At 34.1% G+C, this 24,147-nt stretch overlaps 1 protein-coding gene across 11 annotated transcripts in view; it reads right to left on the reverse strand.

Annotated features, from left to right (window-relative positions):
* Positions 1-23,184, reverse strand: part of LOC120781698 (glucose-6-phosphate 1-epimerase) — a 223,682-nt gene extending 200,498 nt beyond the window's left edge. For 2 of the 11 annotated variants that reach the window (XM_040113918.1, XM_040113914.1), the window contains exons 1-2: positions 22,923-23,184; positions 10,238-10,499 (exon numbers count right to left, since the gene is read on the reverse strand). In XM_040113918.1, the coding sequence (XP_039969852.1) occupies positions 10,238-10,337 (100 nt within the window). In that variant the 5' untranslated portion in view covers positions 10,338-10,499; positions 22,923-23,184. Of the gene's footprint in view, positions 1-10,237; positions 10,503-22,642; positions 22,660-22,687; positions 22,873-22,922 lie in introns of those variants that run through there. The other 9 variants (XM_040113921.1, XM_040113919.1, XM_040113922.1 and 6 more) reach the window with 9 other exon arrangements.
* Between the last annotated feature and the right edge of the window lie 963 nt (positions 23,185-24,147).

The following is a 24,147-nucleotide window of genomic DNA, read 5'->3' on the forward strand; positions in this document are numbered from 1 at the left end:
AACGGCGTTTACGGTTTGATGACAAATTCGACCCGATTCGAAATGTGTGGAATTTGTTTTTTTTTTAATTTATCGACAACTTTACTCCGAGAAGTTATGTGACGCTTAAGAGGCAACTGTTGACATTTAGCAGTAGATCGTCAGTTTGAATTTATATGCCGAACCCGCGAAGTGGACTAAAAATAGTAAAAATGTGTGAAAGTGGCACTAAATATGTGTATGGTAAATACGATGCCATACCTCAGAAAAAGGTCTACCTATGGAAATCAGCCTCTGATCGAGTATTTCGTCAAAGAATTGACCAAGAGTATTCATGGAACTAACAGAAATGTTACAATGGATAATTAGTTTACATCAATTCTTCTGGCAATAACTTTATTTAGAGAACCATATAATTTAACTATTGCTAAGAGATTTTTCAACTCAAAAGAAAAAAGTCTTGAACAAAAACCTAATAAAATTATTATCTTATTGTCCTCGTGCATAATTAATGTAAAACAAAAAAGCCAAATATGATAGGTTTTTATAACGTCAGCAAAGGAGGAGTAGACAGGTTAGAGCACCAGAATGATAAAATACAAGATTACGCCAATGATTTACCGTTACTTTTTTCGGTTTAGGCTGTGATAAATTGTTACAAAAACAAATTACAAATGCTTTTGAGTTGAGAAGAAGAAATAAGAAGGAATGGAATAATGTTGCGTGAAATATATGGGTATTTTTTTCATATAAACATTTTCTCATATCACACGTTCAGTCATTGAGACCCACTGAGAACTATGTAACCTTATATTTTAAAAATATTTTTTTTTATTAATTTTAGATATGTTACAATTTAGAAAATTACATTGGAGCACAAATACCTTAACTTTATCGTACTTAAATAACCTAAAACACAAAATGTAATTCAAAACAGGAAGGTGCATACCATATAATCATAATGAGTTTCGTGCAAAGAACATTTCCCTTAGCGTTGCTTCATCACTATCCCAGTAACGACTGAATGATAAAGGGTAACTGCGTCAATGACAAATTTCTGTCTAAAATTTCTCATGCCCTTGCTTACAAGTATGAGAATTTTAACTTTATTAAATGCTGACGAAAGGTACAGTACGTAAAAAGGTTATATGTAATAAGAAAATAGGCGGATTCTCTACCTCTTGCAAGATTGCACGGAATACAAAAACTTTTTAAAAAAATATTTTGAACACCACATTACAGAAACAAAAAATATCTGCGAAATGTATATGAGTATATGTAATATGACAAATGCCACACGGTTATAATTATTTCATGAAAAATATCATGAGTTTTGGGGTAGCATATTTTGCAGCCATTGCATTTTTTGTTGTTACGCCCAGAGAACGTGAATTATAGAAAAGGTTCAATTGCGGAGAGTCGTGTGAACTGTCAAGAGCTATTAATTTTCTATTAGTGAATTTCACCACTATTGGCTCGGAAAGAGAAATTTTAAGTGAAACGAGTGAACAGAGCTCAGCATTGAATGAAAATTATGCTCAGAAATGTACATTGCTATTACAGACGTATGTATGTTGGGCCCTTTGGCTTATATATTATTTTTATACGTTTACATGCAATCATATCAATTGATATGAAAATCATTTTGCGAATTTTTGTGAATGAATGCAAAATTGATAGTATTATAATTAAATTATTCAATAACATATAATAATAACAAACAATATTTGTAGTTAACGTGCAAACTACTACTTTTTAAATTTTTCTTATCTTTGATAATATAATATAACTTCAATGTATGTAAATATGTTGTATAAATGATATACTATCTACTATAAAAACGTAATATATTACAATAATAATATATGTAAATTACACCTTTTATCATTTAAAACTTGCATACGCATTTATCCTGCAGATATGGCTGTATGTAAGTACAGATCAAGATTTGTCATTTATCAGTAATATAATATGAGCGCGCTGCTCTATATGTACATACATACATATGTATGTATGTATGCGCGTACATTCTCTGCCAACTATGAGCGGTTAAAAACCAGTGAAACAGTAGGTAGTAAGTGTAAGGTAAGAGTTGCACTTTCCATTTTTAAACAGCTGATGCAGGGTTGCATTTTCTTTTCCCTAATTTAAAATATTTTTAAAATTCTAAAATTCTAAAATTCTAAACTTCTTAAATTTTTTTATTTTTCTTTATTAATAAAATTTTTTAAAAATTACAAATATGTACATATGTTCGATAAAAAAAATTATTAATATCTGAAAATAAAGATTAATTATATAAAATGATAATAATGCCTGAAAGAAAAGATTAATATTATCTGAAAAAACAACAAAATATATTAAATACAAATAGAATTGACACTGAAAGAAAGATTATTTATATAAAAATCATAACAATATCTGAAAGAAAAGAATAATATTGTCTCATTATTTAAAATATAAAACAAACATTTGTTTTCACATCTTATATCGGATTGTGCAGGCCGCCTTAAACGCATAAAATACATACTTATCTACATTTGTAATTATTTTTGCGTATTATATTGGACTGCGCAATCCAATTTCATATAACACACACTTATTTTCACATATGTACATAACAATTTATATTTGCTGCTTCTGATAATATTGCTGCTGCTGCTATTTACAATTCAGTTCTGCTTTCCAATGCTATAAAAACCAAAGGAAGTAATTATTTGCAAATTATTAAAAAAAAATCACATAAAAATCATTCACTTACCTTCTTGTTGTACGAGCCTCCTTTACGATGGTACGATTACGAATGACATGCGTCTTTCAATCGTTTTTTATTACCCTTTTTGGGATTTTCTTTTGGCACTATTGACAATTATGTTTTCTCCTTCGCATTCATTCAAATAAATCAAAAAAATGAAAGAACCTTTTTTTCATCACATTTAGGTAAACAAAAAATAACCCGAAAATGTGCATAGAGAAAAAATGTGTAGTTATATTGAAATATTTGAGAAAAGTGGTTAGCCGTGGCCTTCGTGCTCGTACAACAAGAAGGTAATTAAGTGAATTTTATGTGATTTTTTTTTAAATAATTTGCAAATAATTACTTCATTTGTTTTTATAGCATTGGAAATCATAATGAATTGGAAATAGCAGCAGCAGCAATATCATCAGAAGCAGCAAATATCAATTGTTAAGTATGTGAAAATAAGTGTGTGTTGTTTGAAATTGAACAGCGCAGTCCAATATAATACGCAAAAATAAATACATACATATGTATGTATTTTATGCGTTTAAGGCGGCCTGCACAATCCAATATAATAACTGAGCACAAATGTTTGTTTTATATTTTAAATTATCAGACAATATTAATCTTTTCTTTCAGATGCTATTGTTCTTTTTATCTAATTACAATTTTTTTCAGATTTTATCACTATTTTTATTTAATTAAGCTTTATTTTCAGATATTAATAATTTTTTTATTGAACATATGTACATATTTGTAATTCTATAAAAAATGTTCATTAATAAAGAAAAATAAAAAAATTTAAATGTAAAATGTTTAAAATTTTAAAAATATTTTAAATTAGGAAAGAGAAAATGCAACCCTACATCAGCTGTCGATTGGGGATATTAGAGCAGGACAGATATACTTGTTTATATGACATTGCTGAATGAGCGCAACAAAGATGTATGATCACATGTATACGTACGAGAGGTAAGAATCTTCACGCGGCCTATGGCCATCTAACCACTTTTCAACCTACTGTTTCACTAGTTTTTTAACCGCTCTTGGCTAGCAGGGTTCCCACACAAATGATGTACATACTCGTATAAACAACATACATACATACTTATCTGCGTAAAAATGTTGCCCGTAAAAACTATAAATGTGTTTCTACAATCGTTTCAAACATCATCATACATATGTATGTACTTATATGCGAACACATGTAAATATCTGCAAACAATCGTCTAAAATAGCATCACAAATCAATATGGCAGCCAAATTGCTGACGCCAAAATTTATAGTAAATTACGCAACAACAAAATTTTCATTCATGAACGCAAACGCACTTACAAAAAGCAAATTCGAATCATTCATAATAGCAGACGCCATTACATCACCCCGAGCATGCCTTTACCTACAAGCGGTTTTTCTCGACGATGGCAAAAGCTAAAAATCATAAATTGAACTGTTTCTGGTGGCGCCACCTATTGGTGGGTATATGTAATAAAAAGTTTGATCTCTTGTTGACATTTCGTAAAATTAGGACAATTTGATAACTACAATCGATGTTATCGATCAAAAAGTGACAGCAGCTTTTGGTCATCGGTCGTAAAATGCATTTTGAACAAAGAGCAAATATTAAATTTTGTTTTAAACTTGGGAAAACGTTTACTGAAATATTTTAAATGATGAAAAAAGTGTATGGTGATCAGTGCCTATCCCGTAGTAATGTGCATGAGTGGTTTAAGCGATTCTAAGAAGGTCGTGAGGACCTCTGTGACGATCAGAAGTCGGTCGTCTTCAGAAGTCAAAAATAAAGACAATGCTGATTTGTTTTTACGATTCCGAGGGTATTGTACACCGAGAGTTCGTCCCACTTGGCCAAACGATTAATGCTGTGTTTTACCTTGGTGTTATGAAACGTCTTTTATCACGCATTAGTCGTTCTCGACCACAATACCGTGAGGCAGGGTCCTGGCGCCTGTTGCACGATAATGCGCCGTGTCATCGGTCGACGCTTGTCACTGATTTTTTGACAAAAACTCCATATTAATCATTAATCACTCACCCCACTCACCTGATCTGGCACCCTGTGATTTTTACCTATTTGGAAAACTTCATTTGCTCATGAAAGCACACTGGTTTCAGGACATTTCAGCTATCCAAAAGGCGACGACCGATATTCTCAAGAGCATTCCGAAAAAAGACCTTAAACACTCATTTGAAATGCTAATTGACCGGGCTATACGCTGTATCGAAGCACAAGGAAACTACTTTGAATAAAAAAATATAACTTTTGAAAAATATTAATTTTTTGTTGTTTTTTTAACAGTCCTGTTTCTTTTGCGACAGACCTTGTATTTCTGAAATTAATGAGAAGGGAAAAGAAACAATCCTGCAAATATAAGTATTGAAATATTTTAGAATAACATAGTTCATGTCGATTATCAAGTCAAGAAATGTTTCAAAGAAAATATACAATATTCCTCTGATTTATTTGTGCAGTCATTCCCCGTTAAGTAGTACTCCGCTTAAGTGCCATTTCCTCTTAACTTCCTGTATCTTGCTGCATCTCAAGCTTTGTTTTTTTAAATACATTCAAATTATTGTTTTAAGTACGACTCGCTTAAGTATCCGCACTCCCTTATGTACCTTATTATTTTTTTTATTTTTAACAAACCACAAAAATCTGTATCTTTGATTGTGGCACATAACCGGCATTGGCTGTATTTGTCAGGGAATGTAAAAAAATATTTTATAATTCTGAAATATTTTTACGCGGCTCCCAAAAATCTCCGTCGATATGTATGCAAGTTCACACACAAACATACGTAAACAATAGGTGTATATATTTATTTACATACAAAGTTGTGTGTAGACAAATTTACAAATATTATGCGTATGGTTTTTTAAAATCTTTTTACATGTAAACATAATTACATGCGTATGTGAATGCAGGAGGGCTTGGTTATAAGATGTTATCAAAACTTCTAATGCCCAAAGCAAATAAATTCATATATAAATATGTATATAATTTTTCAAACCAATATTAATTAAATATTTAGGTAATAATACAAAAATGACTTTCAGGGGTATTGTGGAATCTGATAGTTGTCGGAATCAAAATTGAAACCGATCAAAAAACGTAGTAGGTGTCATGAATTCAGATGTTATTGGTTTGATATTCGAAACAGAATTCGTATCGGTTTTGGGTGTCACGGAAACCAATTTTATCGGGTTTGCTGTCAGAAACAAAGCAAGAGGATAGTCGCACACAGATTTGAAATGTAAGTTAAGAAATCAAGTAATTTTATTGTTACGAATTGATTTATCTTTATTTCTATAGGAAAAAAACATAAGAATAAAACACGAAATGTCTTAATTATTCAGTCTTGGAAAAAAATGCGGATATTTAAGGGGGGAGGAGAGGCTTCAAAAAGATGCTTAAAAAAATCGATTTTTTTGATTTTTTTTTGGGAGGGGAAAGAAATATTGATTAACCCGAAAATTTTTTGGATACGAATTCTTTGATACTCTTCATGTGCATTTGTCTGACGGCGGGCAGTATGCAGGTCGCAATGTCGATCGGAAACAAAAAAGTCAAAGAGATTCATATTTGTTAATAACTTATGATCACGTTGAACTAGGAAAATTTGAAAAGAAAGTTTAAAATTCTAAAATTTGTTATAATTTGAATAAAATATGGTTTTTGACCAAAAAAATTTTACTTTATGTTGTTTAAACATATGTTCAAACTTAACTTTTCTTAGCTTTTTTTAGTTTAAATAGAAGATAATTGAATGCCAAAAATAATAAAGTTTGCCCCAATTCCATACGTTTAGTTTTTTTTCAATCCTGACCGCCAATTAAGAAAAATCGTAAAAATGAAAAACCGAGTCAAACCTTTTGCTTTCTGCCCAAGCGCTCATATAGGTATGTATCTGCCGGACGCACAGTCACTATTTCCCTTCTAGCTTCGACAAAATTTCGAATTCCCATCTATAACTTTAGGGACATATTCTCAGATAATTTTTGAAGAGATTTAAGTAAAAAAAAAAATCAATTTTTTGAAGCTTCGAAAGCAGGCTTCATTCATTCGATAAATATTATCTCTTAAAATCTTTCTTTAATTCGGAACCCATTAAAAACTTTAATAGGATTGCTTCCAAATGTATTCATTAGCAAGTTTTGTCACATTAGGAAACAGCTGGTTCGAATTCGAACTGGTTTAAAATTATAATTGGTTTGCATTTCTGGCAGCTAAGCAATTCTGTCTTGCATTCCACAACACCCCTAATTGAGAATATCTATAAATTATAGTCATAGTCGTTTGCACATTGTAAATATGCAAATCTGTTTCTAAACATTGAAATTAGCATTATTTTTCTCATTTAACACTGAAAATGCTCAATTCTGCCATTTTCGACCCCATCCCCTCATGTTAAATATTGGTGAAACCCCGCTAATAATATTTTTGTGGTGAAATCCTCTAATAGAAACGAGTAACTCTCCAAAAAGAGGAACGTTTCGACAGTCAGCACACCATGAACCTTCGCTCTAATTCACTTTCTCTGGTTACGCCTTTGCAAGGATCAGAAAATTTAGCAATCCGTGCACCGTAAAAGGGTTTCGTAGGAGCAAATGAATCCCCCAAATATATACATATGTAAATACATTATGTATATGTATACATTTGTGTTAAAATTACAAAGTAACAATCATAAATCATTGGCAAATATGGATACAGTGTTTAAAGTTCTCAAGATGCATACACATGTAAGGCATAAGAAAAATATATAGGCTAATTTCGGGCAGAACCAAACATTAGACACCTCATAAGCATTAAAAATATTAATAATTGTAAATATTTTTCAATCATAATTTTTATTTAAAAGCCTTTTCATATATTAAACAAAAAAGTTTAACTTCTGCTACATACAAGAACTTAATTTTGATTGATAAATGTTGAGTGGTATATATTTCCAAAAGATATCTTGTCAAATAAAAAAGTTTTGCATACAATAACTTGACATTTGACAATACTCTCAATTTGTGTGGCAGCAACTGCTCTGACAAATGAGCAGCTTCAAATCAGGAGAAAAAAGGACGTGTACAAAATTTCACATCAATATCTTAAAAACTCTAGTGTTCACTTTTTATGGCGTATATACCGACAGACAGACGGACATGGTTAAATACTCACTCGTAACGTAAATTATATTATATCGTAAATTATATATGTATGTCTGTACACTCGTGGCCACGCAAAGCTTACCACTCAAAATTTTCAAGTGTTGTGAATATTTGACAAAACTTTATAGCGGTACTATTGCGGTATAAACATTTTTATTTAGAAATGAGTTAATCACACGTTATTTATCAAAACTATTAAACATTAAAAACAAAATACATTCAGCTATAGACAAAATCATTGGAAAGTTAGTGAGCTTTACAAAATGAGCTCGAAATGTAATAGACTGATATGCGATTTCATGTACACCATAATTGAAATTAGTGTTTTATTTTATTTATTTTTTTTTTAACTGAGACACAAAGTTTGGTCGCGGTAATTAATATCTAATAATATATATATGTCTCTTTTCTATAAGCACAGAAAATCTAGTTTGTCTTTTACTCATTAAACGTAATAAATTAAAAACTATAATTGTAATTAGACTATATAACTTTGTTTACTTCTGCTTACTAAAAACTTAACAAAAACAAAATTGAAAAAATCCTGGAGGAAAATAATGGCGAAGAAATAAGAAAGAGTTAATTCCGGGTGAATCTGAACATTGTATATTCTCGCAATTACCAAGGATCATAAGCGGAGCAATACGTCCAGATGTTGATGAAAGCGTGAATTGATCATATACAATAACGAATCTTTTATTCAAAACATTTGGAAGGATTAAAAACTAAATTTTCATTGTTTAATCCCAATTAAAAACTAGATTTTTTAATATATATAAAGTACACAAACAATTAAAACAATTTCTTTTTTAAAAAGCATATAATTGCTTTGGATAACAATTTTTATTTTTTATTTTCCAATCCGGTTTGTGGGATCAATTTTTTTAATTCATTTATTGATTAAAATTATCAATTATATTTTAATGCTTTTTATACTTTACATCAAAGATACTTACAAACTGTATTTACTATATAAAATAATTTTAAAATTAAATATGTTTTTGAACTTTGACAAGGGTAACAGTTAATAAAATACCACAATTAACACACACAAAAGTTATTAGTATAAAGATCTCGTTTAACAAAAGTAAATATTGTATGGGCTGTTTTACGTCTCAAAATGTTTTCTGAAGGTTAATAAATTATATTATAGGTTCTTAACTCCTCTAGTTAAATTACTTATTTGTAAACAATTTTTTGAAATTGGTTAAGTTAGTGTTGAGTTATTAGTGGTACTCATTTACTTACGCAAACTTGTAGCATGTACTACAAACTTCGCAAAATGGCAATGTCGCAAAACAGCTACTATTTCTTACATGCAATTTTGCGTTAATTAAATATTTAAAGAAAAATATTTAAATGAGGAACAACTGATTTATTGCAATATTACCACGGGGCGCTTATTTAACCGAAGCTGCCATTTTGCCACTATTTTATAAATGCCATATTAAATGTGTGGTGTTATTGTGTTTCACTTGAAGGTAGAACACCATTAATTCCAATTTCTACACATATCAAAATCTTCCATGCCATCTTGCGATAATGTGTTTCACCTAAAGATAGCAGACCTTTAATTCCAATTTTTGCACATGTAGTGCTCTTATTGTAAAATTTAGTGCTTCTGGCTGTTTGTTTAGTGAGTAGTCGCACTTTCAGTGGTTTTCAACAGACCATAGATATATGTATTTGATATAGATTGATAGATATTTAAGGATATCTACGTTAACCCTCGGGTTGAAACCATGCCCAATTGTTAAATAATCGCAAACCACGGATACCCTCCCTACTTCTATTCCCTATATTACAGTTTTGTACGCAGCAGTCACTCAAAATACTAAGTTTCATTAAGATTTCTCAATATATCAATTGTAAGGACAGTTGATCGGACGGAGGTACAGACCGCCAGTGGGATTACAGCTCATCCCGATGTCTTATATAAAATCACTACTTTTTGTCCAAAATGTTTCAATTTTCAGTTAAATTTCCCATAAGAGGACACTGGCAGGACCAGGATTTCTGTCCGCTTAATAGATTGTCCTTAATCACCCTCAAAAAATTTTGGGCCAGCAAATGTCTAGAGTTTATGGAGACATCTGCTTAGAAGAGAGTGCGATTAATAGAGCTTTCACTGCATTTACACATATTTACGTATGTATATACGTATGACATTTCAATTCGCTCGTTCAATATACAAATTGTGATTGATAAATGATTTCTATCGAAATATGGTAAAAAATTCTGAGAAGTAAGAATGCTACAACATTTAATACTTTAATTTTTGTACAAAATTAATTGATATAAGCATTGTCAATATAAGGAACTTATATTACGAATACTCACCATGCAGATTTATGGTACATGTTGTATTGTTACCGCGATCCAGAACCACGACACTGGTAGCGTGTGCTGTCGCCGACGCAGTTGCTCCTGAAGTCGCCATTTGGACACAATTTTCCGCTTTGAAAGTTTTGTGTAGAAGTAAACTTTTCGAGTTAATCTGCAAAACTATCCTAAATAGTTTTCTTATATTACATTTAGACTCCGATTGGTGATGATTGATATTGTCTTAGTTAAGGTCTGCAAGTCCATACAATAATCTTTTCTGCTTTTAACACAAGAAAATTTTTAGGCAATTTTAAATGGTTAATAAGAAAAAAATATTAATAACCATGGATACTTTTCATGAGAACAAACGTATTCGTCTTTAGAGCTCGGTTATTTTTTAAATCGTTGTCTTATTTTGAGGCGAAGGCAATAATTTACGTATATATGTATATATATATATATTAGAGTGATTCAAAAAAAAAATTTTTTTTTTCGTTTGGTACTCGGAAAAATAGGTTCCTAGACACCTCTAAGAAAGCCTCTCCAAACATGAGTTTTTAATTGTAACGGGAAGGTCCTCCTACATACAGTTTTCTATTTTTTTTATTATCAGATAGAAAAATTTATATCTCGCTTCCAACTACATAAAAAAATATCTTGTTTCTTAGATTTTGTGGGGAAATTGAATGCTCAACCCAAACGTTTAAAAGATATTAAAGGAGGACCTTCCCGTTACAGTTAAAAACTCATGTTTGGAGAGGCTTTCTTAGAGGTGTCTAGGAACCTATTTTTCCGAGTACCAAACGAAAAAAAAAATTTTTTTGAATCACTCTAATATATATACATATATGTATATATATATATATTTATGAATAAATATTTACGAATAAATAAATATATATGCATATATATATATTTATATATATGTATATATATATATATATTTATAAATATATTTATGTATATATTTTTATAAATATATTTAACACACATTTTTCTTTTAATTTAGTTTTTGGTTTTAACATCACAATTCTGCAGAATTCAGATCACTTAGTGTGATAGTGCGGCTATGCAACTCCGAAGTGTTCATAATTCATCCGCGGAAACTCCTATGCGGAAAGGAGTTCGTTTATTAAAAAAAAATATTTTGGTTGTAAATAAACAAAAAAGAAGAATTATTTAAAAAATTTGCTTTCCGATTTCCGCGGTTACCTATGTATGGATAGGGGAGGTTATCCAGATTAAGAATATATATATAATATACTTGCAACCAACAAAAACCCACCTCCACTTTTTTAGACTATCCTAAGCAATACTTACTGATCTAGTAAGCACTGAGAAATCAATTATTTTTTATGAATAGTGGTTGAACACCGTTCAGTTATAGTAGTGCCAAAACATCAGAAGTTAAGCCGTGACCAAACAAATCGCTATATGGTATAAGATGAAGAAAAAGATCTCATCGGCAAATAGCAGGTAGACTTGGTTGTAGGCATTCAAGTATTGTTCGTCTTTTACAAAAAAAAACCCGAAATTTTTAAACGCGTTTTTCTCAGAATGGCGTTTTTCAAAACGTCTTCCACCGCTTACATTTTTCTTTGAAGAATGCTTCGAAGAAAATTCTATGTAGAGTTCTTTCATACCAGGTAATATATAAAAGTAAGCTATGCGGCTAAATTCTACAGCGTTCATATTTACAATCAAGCAAGTACATGAAAAACGTTACAATACAATATGTAAACAACAAATACAAGCGCAAAATTTATATGTAAATATTTTCATTACATGGTCAAATCGTCAAGCATTTGAAGAAAATTTGCAGAAAGTTGGTTGTGTTTAGGTGAGCTGCTATTTTAATCAAAATTTTGCTTATTTTTGTGTTTAGACTTTGAATAAAGTAATAAAAGAATATTCTCGAAAAGGCATATGAGAAAACTAATTAAAAATGAAGAAAGTGAAGCACTTTAATGCGTTACTATTTGGTAAGTTTTTCGTGTTTTTATCATTGAAGGAAATTTATAACTATATACGGTTTCAACTTTTTTTGTAGAATGTGTAAAAGTAGAAGGCTTCACTGAATCGGAGTATGCTCACCAAATTCAAAAAAGTCTCGTTGCTTGAAAAAAAAAAACGAAAAGAGACTCAGCCACTAAATTTAAATAAAACCATTCCTTTTTATACATATAATAAATACTTATTTTCATAACGAAAACATGTACTTTCATAAATAAAGCAAAATTAATATGCAATTTTTTCTATTCTAATATTGACCTTGGCATAGAAAAATTCTTCCTTAATTTTGGCACCGAAGAATTCTTTTTTAACTGTGGCATCGAAGAATTCTTCATCCCTAAGGTAAGCGAAAGGGACGATCTCTCACTTTTCCAATTCCCACGACAGCCGGTTCTACGCACCGGAATTGACTCGGATTTCATCCGACCAAGGGCTGTTTTTTCGGAGATCTAACCCCGTTTGAATCGGTGAGTGTTGATTTGTGTTTATCGTCATTGAGAGCAATGCCTTGCAGCAGGGTTGCTCCGTATCCTCCTGACTCGTGCTGGCATTGAGTCCAACCCGGGCCCAGAGGAATTTTTCTGCTGCGTTTGCGCAAAAAGGCTCCATTCAAACTCCACCTCGGTTAGGTGTAATACATGCAATGGATGGAGCCATCTTAAGACCTGCTCAGATCTTAAGACTCACAGGGAGTGGACCACGAGTTACGTGGCCCCATGTTGCCTACGCAATACTGCGACACTAGCCTCTACGGCTGTGCAATCTGCACATAGTTTGCGCGCTGCGCCGCCACTCACCCCGAGTGGCCAACCGAGGACCTCCACGGTCCCTAGGAGCCAAATCTTCATCCCACTCCAATCCTCGTGCGAGAACCAATCAGCTACTCTTGGTTCCTCGCACAGTCTGTTCCGTGTGTCAGACCGCCATACGTCGGAGCGTTACATCAGTTAAGTGCAATTCCTGCACTGGCTGGTGTCACTTCCCGGCGTGTTCCGGCCAGAGTAAGATCGAGGAGATAGTTGCACTTATGAATCGGGAACACGTATTGATAGCTGCGTTCCAAGAAACCAAACTAAACAGCCGCTCAGATCTTCTGAGATGTGCCGGTTTCAACGTAATACGTAAAGATCGCAAGCGAGATTATGGTGGTGACCTAGCTTTCATATTACACAACACCATGTAGTATCGTCTAATCGATGAAGACATCGACCGCAGGGATACTACCTTAGAATGTCAGGGTATAGCTATCCGGTCAGGCGATGTCGAGCTCGAAATATTTAATATATACATCCCCCCAGTTACATGTTGCCCTACAGGGTATCACCCAAATATAGGCGCGCTACTTCGTGGTGAAAACCGTTTGGTACTAGGCGACTTTAACGCGCACCACGATCTTTGGCATCCCTACTTGTCAAATGATAGTAGGGGGATGGAGCTGGCAGAACAGATTGACGACTCGACATTCTGCACAATGAATGACGAAGCCCCCACCAGAGTTATGGTCACCTGTAATAGCTCGCCCGATATAACCATTGCTAGCGGTGGTCTGATAAATAGCATAACCTGGCGACCTATGCTAACTCTCCCATCAGACCATCTGTCCATAATTATCTCGATCGAGAAACCTCCTGATTTCGTTTCTGTGGAAAACTGTACATTCCTTAACTTTAATAAAGCTAACTGGGTCGGCTTCACAGAATTTACTGAGAGCACCTTCAACGCTATACGCATTCCTACGACATATGCGTTGGCGAACGTCGATTCCGCAAGGTGATCGCAGTAGCTACCGCTCGCTTCATCCCGGCTGGAAGAACAGCGGAAATCCGCCACAATTTCACAGCCGAAGCAGCCGTTTTAGCTAACAAGCGCGAACCCTTACGCCATGCCGATCCCGGGGATCCCCGAATAAGGGATCTCAATTTGGAGATTCGGCGTATGGTAAATCAACATAAGCGGACGAAATGGATAGAGCACCTCAAGTCCCGCAACCTCTCCAGCGGTGTGAGTAAGCTTTGGGCTACTGTCAAAGCTTTGTCTAAACCGAAGAGACACGACGACCGAGTTGAAGTTCAATTCAATGGTCAGCCGGCAGTTCACACTGCACCCTTCGGTAGACAAAGCCAAGAGATGTGTTAACCGTCGGCTGCGCAAAATGCCAAACGACTGCGCGCCACTTACTTTCACCGATGAGGAGGTTCAGAGTGTCATCAACAAAGCAAAATCCTCTAAATCCATTGGCCCTGATGGAATTAACATGCTAATGCTAAAGCAGCTAGGCTCGACGGGAGTAAGTTATCTCACCAAGGTCCTCAACCTGTCGCTGACCACTGTTGAAATACCCGATGTGTGGAAAGTCGGAAGAGTGGTCCCACTACTGAAACCTGGGAAACGCGCCAACAAAGGGGAATCTTATCGTCCGATAACTCTCCTCTCCCCAGTAGTGAAGACACTTGAGGCCTTCACTCACCACCTGAGCGTAGCCATCCACCAGCATGGATTCCGAAAAGTGCACAGCACCACCACAGCACTTAGCGTCATAAACGCTCAGATAGTTCGGGGCCTCAACCAGAAACCAGCCTGTGAGAGAACGATCCTCGTAGCGTTGAACTTGTCAAAAGCTTTTGACACAGTCAACCACACAACGCTATTGCAGGACATTGAGAAAACCACGCTCCCTCCAGGTTTAAAGGGGTGGACCATGAACTACCTGAACGGTCGTCAATCATCCGTACTATTTCGAGGTGAAACATCTAAACTGAGAAGAATTAAAGAGGGGGTTCCGCAAGGTGGTGTCCTCTCCCCGTTACTGTTTAACTTCTACATCTCGAAACTCCCGCAGCCAACAGAGGGGTTTCCATAACCTCGTACGCAGATGATTGCACGATATTAACGTCGGGCAATGGTATCGATGGCACGTGTTCAAAGGTAAACAACTACCTCTCCGACCTTTCTCGTTTCCTCACTGTACGGAACCTCACACTTTCCCCCACCAAATCCACAGCGTCCATTTTTACGAACTGGACGAAGAAGTATAGACTTGAACTCAATATTGCAGTCGATGGCGTGAAAATTCCGACTGTCAATAACCCTAATTTTAGGTGTAACCTTTGGCTCCTTCACTCCCCATACGACCGCGATTATCGCCAAAGTACAAAAAACGTTGTTGGCAACATACAAGGCAATCGGGCGGCCGGTAGTCAACTACGCAACACCTATACGGTCGCCTGGATGCAGTAGTACGCAGATGAGGAAACTCCAGACCTGCCAAATACTGCACTTCGGACGACGACGGGATGCCTTTTGATGTCTCCTATCGAACACCTTCACAGTGAGACGCTTATGCTCCCAGTTAAAGAGCATAATGAACTCCTCTCCAAGTAGTTCCTGCTAGGATGTTTTCGTAGAAATCACCATTGCAGCCATCTGCTCGGAGCGGAACCGCCTCCTGGGAGCATCAAAAGGTCTTTCCTTGACTACGTCGACGACGTCGTACAGTACGCCGACCGAACTTCGAACGCAACTGACATTCGACAGGTACTAACTGCCATTCACAGTGGAGCCATTAACACCTTCACCGACTCCCTTCCCGTGAATGACGTTCTTGGAGTCAAACCACCACCCATCGCAGACGAAGAGCTCGAGTTGCAGCGAGAAACGCGAGTGACCCTAGCGCAGCTTCGTTCTGGATATTGTAGTAGGTTAAACTCCCTGGCATACCCAATGTACATATGTATGTATCTAACACCCTTTTCCCTTTGGTCCGACCCCGTCGAAACAGCACATTTCCTGGGCCCCTCGTTAGATGACGTCGATGACAACACAGATAACCCTTACCATCCTAACGGGGATTGATAACCGTTAAAACAACAACAACATCTCCTACTTTTAAAAAAATTTAAAAAACAAAAAAGCTTCAATGGCGCAATAACGACTTTCCTACAGATTAATAATCGTTTCGAAATTTTTGTTTTAGACCATAATTGCGGCCGCAATGATGAACATCGTACAGGACTTTTTTTACGTGTCATTCCAACAATTTATTTACCTTTTATAATTTTGCATTCGTAATGAATGTATGTATGTATTTTTTTATAAAAACAAAAAACTCGAAAATCAATGATTTTTCGGGGAGTCACACTGAGACGATCGCTTAAGTGTCGTTGCTTAGAGATGACGCCTTGCTAAAAAGCCACTATTAACATAAAAAATTAAGACTGCACGTCGTAAATGAGCTATAAGATATCAAAATTGGCATTAATATGATTGGCAATAGATTATGTTGTTTGACGAAATTAAATTTAATTTGCTAAGCTTACAAATTTTGCTTTACGTGCGCCGTTCAAATAGTGAGAGGTTCCTCGATAATTATGTAGTAAAGAAAATTAAGTTTTCTCAAGGACAAATAATTTGATGCTGATTTTCATACCATGTTTTCGCACCTCTATACCTTGTTGATGAAATAATGAATGTACAAAAATATGCGACAGTGGTAAACAATTTTTTAGTACCCACAATTGAAGGGCAATATCCTTCTAGAGATCGCTTAATCCTCCAGGATGATTCAGCGCAAAACCATCGTGCAAAATGGTTAAGTTTTGATTGGAAACAAATCGTGTATAAAACATCTATACAATATTGGTGTATATGATCCTAATCAGCTCGAAATTTTATTTTTAGTTGGCCGATAAATTTAACGAACTAAGGATTCAACGCTTAGATTGGCTGTGAACTCTCCCGATTTGAACTCTATTAAGCACTTATTGCACATAAAGAAATGTGAAGTTGCTAAACAGAAGCCAACAAATAAAAGTCAATTGACAAAGATTTTAGAACTTGTTTAGTATTGTCCCGTTATAAGGAAATCGGTTGAGGTCCTAGTGAATTCCATCCCTTCAAGGATTAAGGCAGTTATTGAGGCTAGAAGTAGAACGACTCGTTATTAGAAGATTATATTGTGAAAACTATATTTGTACTATTCGAAGTGAAAATAATGTAGCCACTTTAAATTAACTTCACATGTTCAATTTTTTTAATTGTCTATTTCATATAAAAACTATTTTCGAGAAAAAATTTGTGGGTAACTAATTTACTTTATGTGGGTATACAAATAAAAATGGGCCTAATATTTTACCTTTATAAACAAATTGCAATTCAATTATACTTCGTGGTGCGTTTTTATGGGCCACAAGTGTAGTTTGCGCTGGCTTATGGTTTTTGTGATTTCAAAAATTCAACTTTTTAAAGTGCGTATTTCTCTAATTTATAAAGTTTTTTTTACCGAAATGTAAGTGGGTATGAAAGTTAACACTATAAGTGTAAAATTCATATAAATATAACACTATAAATCAAATATCCCAAAAACCATAAGCCAGAGGCAACTGTGTGGCAAGAAAGTAAGACTTTTTAATTTAAATTTGGTCAGAAAACCCATTCGAAGCATTTTTTTCGAGATTAGTATGACTGTCAGTTACAGCTGTGCCAAATGTCACATCAAAATAATCATTAGTGTTTGGTATACGCTTATCTTTCTAAAGTACATAAAGTACATTCAGCGATTTTTAAGTTGAGTGAAATTATTCAACAAAGAAATTTCATTAAATTTTGTGTGCGGAATCAAATTTTTGATGCTGAAACGTATAGAATCTTGGAAAAGGCATTTGGTGATAATTGTTTGACGCAAGCATTTATATTAAATAATGCAAAAATAACTGTTATTCAATATCTAATTTTTGTACAATTCAGACAATAACATAAGAGTTGCATTCTAACCAATAATCAAAGTTATCTTAGGTATATATTTTACAAAAGAATCAAAAAAATAAGAAAACAAATAATACTTGGGGAAAATATAAAACATATTTATCAAGGTAATACAAATTGAAAAAGAATTTCGGTATAAAAGGTACAATTATATGGTATAAATTAACTAAATTTTTTACATTTTTTACTTTGTACATATATTGAAATATTCACTTTAAACATTGAAATAAGTTCACTTTTTGTTTTTGCCAAATTTATTAATTTAAAAATCACACTAATCGCTGAGAAGGTTAGTGTTTACAATTATGAGGAAAACGGGCGTTGCCACATCTTAAAAACCAAATACGAAGGATTTTTCAACGACAGCGTTTTCTTTGTTTGTACTTCCGCGTGATTATTTTTTCTTTATTAGCAAAGTACTCCTTTCAGTGTTGGCGGCTTTAAGTCGCGCTCTAAAAAATATAACCCTGGTCGAGCGAATACCCGGGGTGACTGAAGTCTCCTTTAAAAAAATATATGGTTTTCCTCGGAATTATAAACACTCTAAACTTTTCAGCCAAGAATTTGATAAGTGATTTTTAAATGAATAAACTTAGCTGAAAAATTACAAAATAAATGTGAAATGTGAACTTATTTCAATGTTTAGAGTGTATATTTACATATACGAAGTGAAAAACGTGGAAAAATTTAGTAAAACATAGAGAAATACCATGTGTTATTAGTGCAAATTTTTGAATTTTTAATCGTAAATATTTTAAAAAGTATAAGCTATTTTTATTTTTGGATATTCCTCCTCTGTAGAAGCTCCCCTATCCGCACATACCTCATTTATACGGAAATTCGGTTTTTTTACTGCTCCGCCAAAGTAATTGGAATCGTGCCATGCTCTGGTTGCTTGCAAACGTGTTCTTATTATATCAATAAACGGATTTCAAAGAAAGTTAAATATGGAACTAAAGTTATTTTTGCACTTTTTACTACAAAACAAAGGTATTTTTAACTTTTATATCCACTAATTCGGTTCTAATTAGTGGATGTAAAAGTTAAAAATATAAGTGTTTAGCCCATTATAAATCGGAGAAACAAGCAAATATCTCTAAAACCATATGTATATATATATATATTCTTGATTTTGAGGACCTCCTCTATCCGTACATACCGATAACCCCGAAATCGGGGAAGACTGCGATTTAGATGGCATCCCCGTCTTCGGGGTTAAAATGGTTATGTACGGAAAGAGGAGGTCCGCCAGATCAAGAATAGATAGTTGCCGCTGACTTATGGTTATTGAGATATTTGCATTTAAAGTTTAAAAAATTAACTGTTAAAAATGCGTGTTTCTCCGATTTATAATAAATTTTACACTTATATTTTTAACTTTTATATCCACTAACACTTCACTAATTCCTTTCTAACCATTTAATTTATATTAAATAATGCAAAAATAACTTTTATTTAACACTTAACTTTTGTTCAATTTGCTGTAATAATGCAGCGTTAAACCAGATTAATTGCATTTTTCGGGATTAATTCAGGAGTTACCACAGCTAACTCCGTTGCTGAATCCAAAAATAACTCTCAAAATTTTAGGAGTTTGTGAGATTTTCGTTGGCAACATTGTTAAAAATGGCCAATTTTTATCTATTGTGAATGAAATACAAGCAACCCTGACAGCTGTTTATCAAATTCTCAATATAATGCCAATAAAATTTCTATGTTATGATGCAGTTTTAAAAATAATGTGTTGATATGCTTTTGTAATAAAAAATGATTTGGTAAAAATTGGTCGGCTAACAACCGTAATGTTTATCTTCTATCAATTTTCATTGAAAATATTATAAAAAGGACAATGAGCTGTTTATGAGAGTTTCAAACTCGCATAGCTGCCGTCTGTCACCTACAAATTTGGATCTGATTAAGTGCGCAGTTAATCCGGATTAACGCTGCCGTCTGTCAAGGCTATTACAGTACAGTGCGAAAACTCAAATTTTGTTTCAATATGTGTGAGTGCATGATAACCGTAAAATATAACCACTTTATATCCAAAACTCATATTTTAAATATATCGTCACCTAAAATACAAACCAATGTATCATAAAAAATAAATGGAAATTGCTGACAGATATAATAACCAAAATGTATAAATTTTATAACGAAAACTTAAATCTTGTTTGAATATGAGTGCATAATAACCAAAGAATATAACCACTTTCACCACTTTATAACAAAAAGTCAATATCTTTTTTTATTTTTAACGCAGAAAGAAGTACTACGCGAAAGTATTTAGTCACCCCGGGTATTCGCTCGGCCAGAGTTATTTTTTTAGAGAGCGGCCGAAGGCCGCCAACGCAGAAAGGAGTACCACGCGAAAGTACATCAGTCACCCCGGGTATTTGCTCGGCCAGAGTTATTTTTTTAGCCAACGCAGAAAGGAGTACTACGCGATAGTACTTCAGTCACCCCGGGTAGGATTACTACGCGAAAGTACTTCAGTCACCCCGGGTATTCGCTCGACCAGGGTTATTTTTTTAAAGCGCGGCCGAAGGCCGCCCACGCAGAAAAGAGTACTTCGCCAAAGTACTTCAGTCACATAATTTACGTATTACACATATACATATGTAGAAAGTATTTTTTTATAGTTAATATAGAAAAAATAATTAGTAATTTTTACATTATTTTTGGATATTCCTCCTCTGGAGAAGCTCCCCTATCCGTACATACCCCATTTATACGGAAATTCGGTTTTTTTACCCCTCCGCCAAAGTAATCGGAATCGTGCCTTTTGTTCACATAACGGTCGTTTGTAAGTCCTAAAACTAAAAGAGTTAGATATAGGGTTATATATACCAAAGTGATCAGGGTGACGAGTAGAGTTGAAATCCGGATGTCTGTCTGTCCGTCCGTCGGTCTGTCCGTCCGTCCGTCCGTGCAAGCTGTAACTTGAGTAAAAATTGAGATATCATGATGGTACACGTATTTCTTGGCTCCATAAGAAGGTTAAGTTCGAAGATGGGCAAAATCGGCCAACTGCCACGCCCACAAAATGGCGAAAACCGAAAACCTATAAAGTGTCATAACTAAGCCATAAATAAAGATATTAAAGAGAAATTTGGCACAAAGGATCGCATTAGGGAGGGGCAAATTTGGATGTAATTTTTTTGGAAAAGTTGGAGTGGCCCCGCCCCCTACAAATTTTTTTGTACATATCTCGGAAACTATGTCAACCAAACTCTATAAAGTCGTTTCCTTCAGGCATTTCCATATACAGTTCAAAAATGGAAGAAATCGCATAAAAATCACGCCCACCTCCCACACTAAAGTTATGTTGAAAATCACTAAAAGTGCGTTAACCGACTAACAAAAAACGTCAGGCTTTTTTTTTAAATTGAAAATGGGCGTGGCGTCGCCCACTTATGGACCAAAAACCATATCTCAGGAACTACTTGACCGATTTCAATGAAATTCGGTATATAATATTCACGTAACACCCTGATGACATGTACGAAATATGGGTGAAATCAGTTTACAACCACGCCTTCTTCCAATATAACGCTATTTTGAATTCCATCTGATGCCTTCTATGTATAATACGAGTATATACATACATTAGGAATCAATGATGATAGAGGAATAAAACTTTACACAAATACGGTATTTGAAAAATATGTAAATGACGGATAATGAAATCTCGATTATCACTTTATCATTCGAGAGTTTAAAATGTTCGGTGACACCCGAACTTAGCCCTTCCTTATTTGTTAAAATAAAGATTTCTTCGGTGAAAAGACTGTTAAAAGTGTAAAATGTGGATTTATTTAAAAGTTTATAGTTTAATTTAATTAATTTGAAATGAAAAATGTGAGTAAAGTGTGTTTAATGTGGTAAAATCGCTTGTTGAAATGTTCGAATTTTGGGAATTTTTGAACTTTAAGGTCGAATATCTCGTAAACTAAGCGTATGCGGTACCTATGTATAACCCTATATATTTTTTAATCAGGAGGACTTCCTCTTTCCAACGGTACCTTCAAATCGCGGCGCCAAAGAAATCGGAATTGTGCCCTCAGTTCTTTTGCGTTGAATTCTTTTTTGCGTTGGCGGCCTTCGGCCGCGCTTAAAAAAATATAACACTGGCCGATCCAACACCGGGATTTATCAAGATAATGAGAATTCTGAAATGTTTTTCTTTACATCACACGATAATGAATTTAGTTATGACTTCATAATCTTTCTTTTTTCTTATTTTTATTCCATTACAACATATGATAACACTAATGTTTTGCTTGTTTACAACCATTTTCTTATTTTATTAATAAATGGATTTTAACTAAAGTTTGATATGGAATTAAAGTTATTTTTGCACTATTTATTATAAAATAAATGATTAGAAGCGAATTAGTGAAGTGTTAGTGAATATAAAGGTTAAAAATATAAGTGTAAAATGCATTATAAATCGGAGAAACACGCATTTTAAATAGTTTATTTTTTTAACTTTAAATGCAAATATCTCAAAAACCATAAGTCAGCGGCAACTATGTATGTATATATATGTATATATATTCTTAATCTGGAGGACCTCCCCTATCCGTACATAACCCTTTTAACCCCGAAATTCGGGGATGCTATTCTAAATCGCTTCCATATATTTACCAAAAAATTATATGTAATTGCATGTATGTGTACAAAAGTACATACAATATACTTATATGCGGGAAATACATATATTCATTATCTGCATTTGCCATTGACAAGGTTACGATTCATATCTTCTAACACTTTTAGGGTTTTTTGAAATATCTAAATCACATGGTATTGTTTTTACTTTAGGTTTGTTATGTACTTTTTTCACTTAAAGGAACACTATTCTCTTTAGCGCTTTCCTGCACAAAATAAATGTAATTATTATACACAACGAATTTCAATATCTTACTTTACAGTGACTTCAGTATTTACAATACATATACATACATATATAATATACATATATAAGTTTTGTAAAACTTCTGCGGTTTTCTAACTTCTTTTGGGGAATGAGCGTAAATTACTTAATTTTTTATAATGATATAGACCTCTTTCACAATTACATATGTATGCACAAATTTAAAATTTATGTATTTAACAATACACTTCCCAAACACGTACAAATCACTACTATGCTAGCTGTTCACTTTTCAATTCTTTCTTCTACCATTTTTTTCTTTACGATTTTTCTACACAAGAAAAAAGTGTTCAAAATAAAACACAGAATAGCATTATAATGACAATGCACTATACAACAATTTCTATGGTAACTCAATAAAACAAGTTGTGTCGTTCGTCAGAGTCTGTTCAAACGCGAAAATGTGGTTGCGGTGTCGCATCCTATTGTTTTGCGAAAGAGTAGAACCAGAGAACGTAAATTATAGAGAAGGTCCAACTACGAACAAGCGTGTATTGTCAAAAGCTAATAAAATGCGTTCAGCGTGTTTCACCACAGCTAGCTCGGAAGGAGTAATTTTATCTTGGCCGGAGAACGTATGTATGTATGTATATGAATGAGAAGGTTCACAGTGAAGATAACGTAAAAATATTTCTGGGCAACTCAGAAGGAGAAATTTTTAACAGTAGCGCTTGAACAGAGCTGAGCGTTGAATAAAAATTAAGCTCCGAACTATATATTACCAGAGACCATTGATTATAGAGAATGTTCATGGTGTGCCGATTGTCAAAACGTTCCCCTTTTTGGAGGGTACTCGTCAAGATTAGAGGATTTCACCACAAAAAATTATTATCGGATTTCACCAACATTCAACATCAGGGGAATGGAAAATAGCAGAATTGAGCATTTCTTCTGAGGCAAGTAGGTCCTTGTGGCATTTACTACAGTGGTCATATAAAGGAGCGCAAATTCGGTGTGGGCTTCGTGGGGAAGGGAGACTTCGAGTACTGTAATTCACCCTGGGGGATGTACGTCGAGCCACAATCCGCATCAAAGCGAAGTTCTTCAACATATCGCTCATTTGCGTCCACGCCCCGACGGGAGAGAAAGACGATGTGACCAAAGATGCCTTCTAAGAGCTCTTGGAGCGCACCTATGAGAACTGCCCCCGCCAAGACGTCAAAATCGGGCCGGGTGACTTTAACGCCAGAGTGGGCAAGGAAGCTAAATTCATCCT

This window comes from Bactrocera tryoni, unplaced genomic scaffold (assembly GCF_016617805.1).
Source record: "Bactrocera tryoni isolate S06 unplaced genomic scaffold, CSIRO_BtryS06_freeze2 scaffold_7, whole genome shotgun sequence".
Classification (NCBI taxonomy): Eukaryota; Metazoa; Arthropoda; class Insecta; order Diptera; family Tephritidae; genus Bactrocera; species Bactrocera tryoni.